The 2,009-nt window shown below is 48.5% G+C and overlaps 1 protein-coding gene across 1 annotated transcript in view; it reads left to right on the plus strand.

Moving 5' to 3' along the window:
• Positions 1 to 1,302: 1,302 nt before the first annotated feature.
• ETNK1 (ethanolamine kinase 1) overlaps positions 1,303 to 2,009 on the plus strand; it is a 25,909-nt gene continuing 25,202 nt past the window's right edge. The window contains exon 1 of the mRNA XM_008635567.2: positions 1,303 to 1,884. Within this exon, the coding sequence (XP_008633789.2) occupies positions 1,462 to 1,884 (423 nt within the window). The 5' untranslated portion in view covers positions 1,303 to 1,461. The remainder of the gene's footprint in view (positions 1,885 to 2,009) is intronic.

Genomic DNA, 2,009 nt, shown 5'->3' on the forward strand with positions numbered 1-2,009 from the left:
CAGCTCTTATAATTCCCAAACCATCTAAGCACCATGACTGCTTCAACTTTCCCCCTTTATGTTAAAAATACACTAACAAACAATTTATGGAAATCTAATCAGACTTGGGTAAGTTCACAAGGCTTCTCAGAGTTAACGACTGAAACCTTCTGGTAGATGTATTTATTATTCTCAGCATTAGCAAGACTGAATCTCTTTTAGACCAGTTCTTGTTAAAATTAACATTTGGAAGCTGGAAAATTCAACCTTTGATATTTTATTTCAACAAAATATCACTTTGGCCTTAATCTACAAATAAATCTTAGTTTATCATCTACCAAACTGCCTAAGCAGAAGCAGAGGCCACCATGAATCACATGCTTGATCTGGTAGAGTGATATCATGCCTCCATGGTAATATTGACTTATAGGGCTAAACAGTGTATGAAGGTGAATGTGTTAAAAGAAACCTATTTTTCAAGGCATTTAAATTTCAAAATATCCTTACTTGCATAGAAGAAAAAGTGAAGTGGGATAATGGAAGAATGGGTGAAATTTTATGGCATTTGAAATTTGATTCAGACCCCAATATTCTTTCCCTTTTAATCCTTGATAGAAAAATCCTATTAATGTAGAAAAACATACTTACACTAATAACACCAACCCATAAACATTAAATTTTAATTTAAAATACAGCAGAAGGAAAATTTATTTTTCGAGCTTCACAGACAGATTCCTGGCTCTGAAGATTTTAAACGCTTGGTCTGAATCAAAGTTTAGATGGAAAAGAATACTAAGATTAAAGATCCCCTGACCTGGGTCTGTTTTAGAGTAACAGCTCTTCAGGGGAGAGCCCGATTATTACTCTGTTTACATAGTTCTTGTGTCTTCGTCTAACTCAATTCAGTAGTTTTTACAGAGGAACTTCTTGTTCAGTGTTTCTCTATGTGGGAAGATCATAGAATGTGAAAGGAGGCTGATACTCGTAGGACTATTAGGGGGAGCATCAAAATATTTCTAAAAAAGATGGGATTGTTTTTCTCCTGGTTGGTACAAGCTGCGGTATAGTCTGGGCTTTTTTTTTTTTTTTTTTCCCCGCCGAAAATAACTTCAAGGCAACAACATTTCCAGAATAAAATAAGTCAGGGGGAAAAAAATGAAAGAATGTAACTGTTCTGTAGAAGGAACGGATCAAGGTGCTGAGCAGGTACGCGCCCTGCAGGGGCATGGCAAACAAAAGGGGAGAGGCGGTGAGGGGTTCCGAAAGCCGAGACGCAAATTAAAGACAAAAAAATCAACCGCAGCAGATAACTCCAAGCCCGATTAAGATCAACCGCTCGCCCGGTAACGGCCCGGGCGGCGCCGCGGCAGCTGCCAGCCCCACATTCCTTTACGCCTGCTCTCCCGCAGCAGCCCCGAACACATTTGGTTAATCCCCTCCCTGGCTGCGCCACGGCCGCGGGGTCCAGCGGCGGGCAGGGTGATGCTGAGTGGGACAGGGGGGCATTGGAGGGGGAAAGGTGGATGCTGGAGGGGTCAGGCAGGTGAGGGGAACGGGCAGAGGGCAGGGCTCTGCCCGGCTCCGCCCGCTCTCCCAGGCTGCTCCGCGTTGCAGCCGGGGGAGGTGGAGTCGCTTTATCGGGAGCTGAAGTGGAAATTTCCCTCAGTTGCCGGTTCCGCCGCGGAGGAAGCGCCAGCGTGGGCTGCTCGTTCTCGTCGCCCCGTGTCGCGCCGCGTTCTGCCTGCTGTCATGTCCAACTACATCCACGTCCCGCCCGGCTCGCCGGAGGTTCCCAAACTGGACATCACCGTCAGCGAACGGGAGGGGCCCGGGTATCGCCAAGGCGCCCTGCAGCTCCTGCGCCGGCTGCGCCCGCACTGGAGACCCGAGGAGGTGACGCTGCAGGTACGGCGGAGTCCGCGCCCCGGTTCCCGCGGGGGGTGCGGCAGCTCGGGCTCGGGGAGGGAGGGGAAAAGCAGGCAAGGAAGGGGGGAGGGCGAGCGGCCATTGTGCGGGGGAACTGGTGCCTC

Source organism: Corvus brachyrhynchos, unplaced genomic scaffold (genome assembly GCF_000691975.1).
Source record: "Corvus brachyrhynchos isolate BGI_N302 unplaced genomic scaffold, ASM69197v1 scaffold246, whole genome shotgun sequence".
In the NCBI taxonomy this organism is placed as follows: Eukaryota; Metazoa; Chordata; class Aves; order Passeriformes; family Corvidae; genus Corvus; species Corvus brachyrhynchos.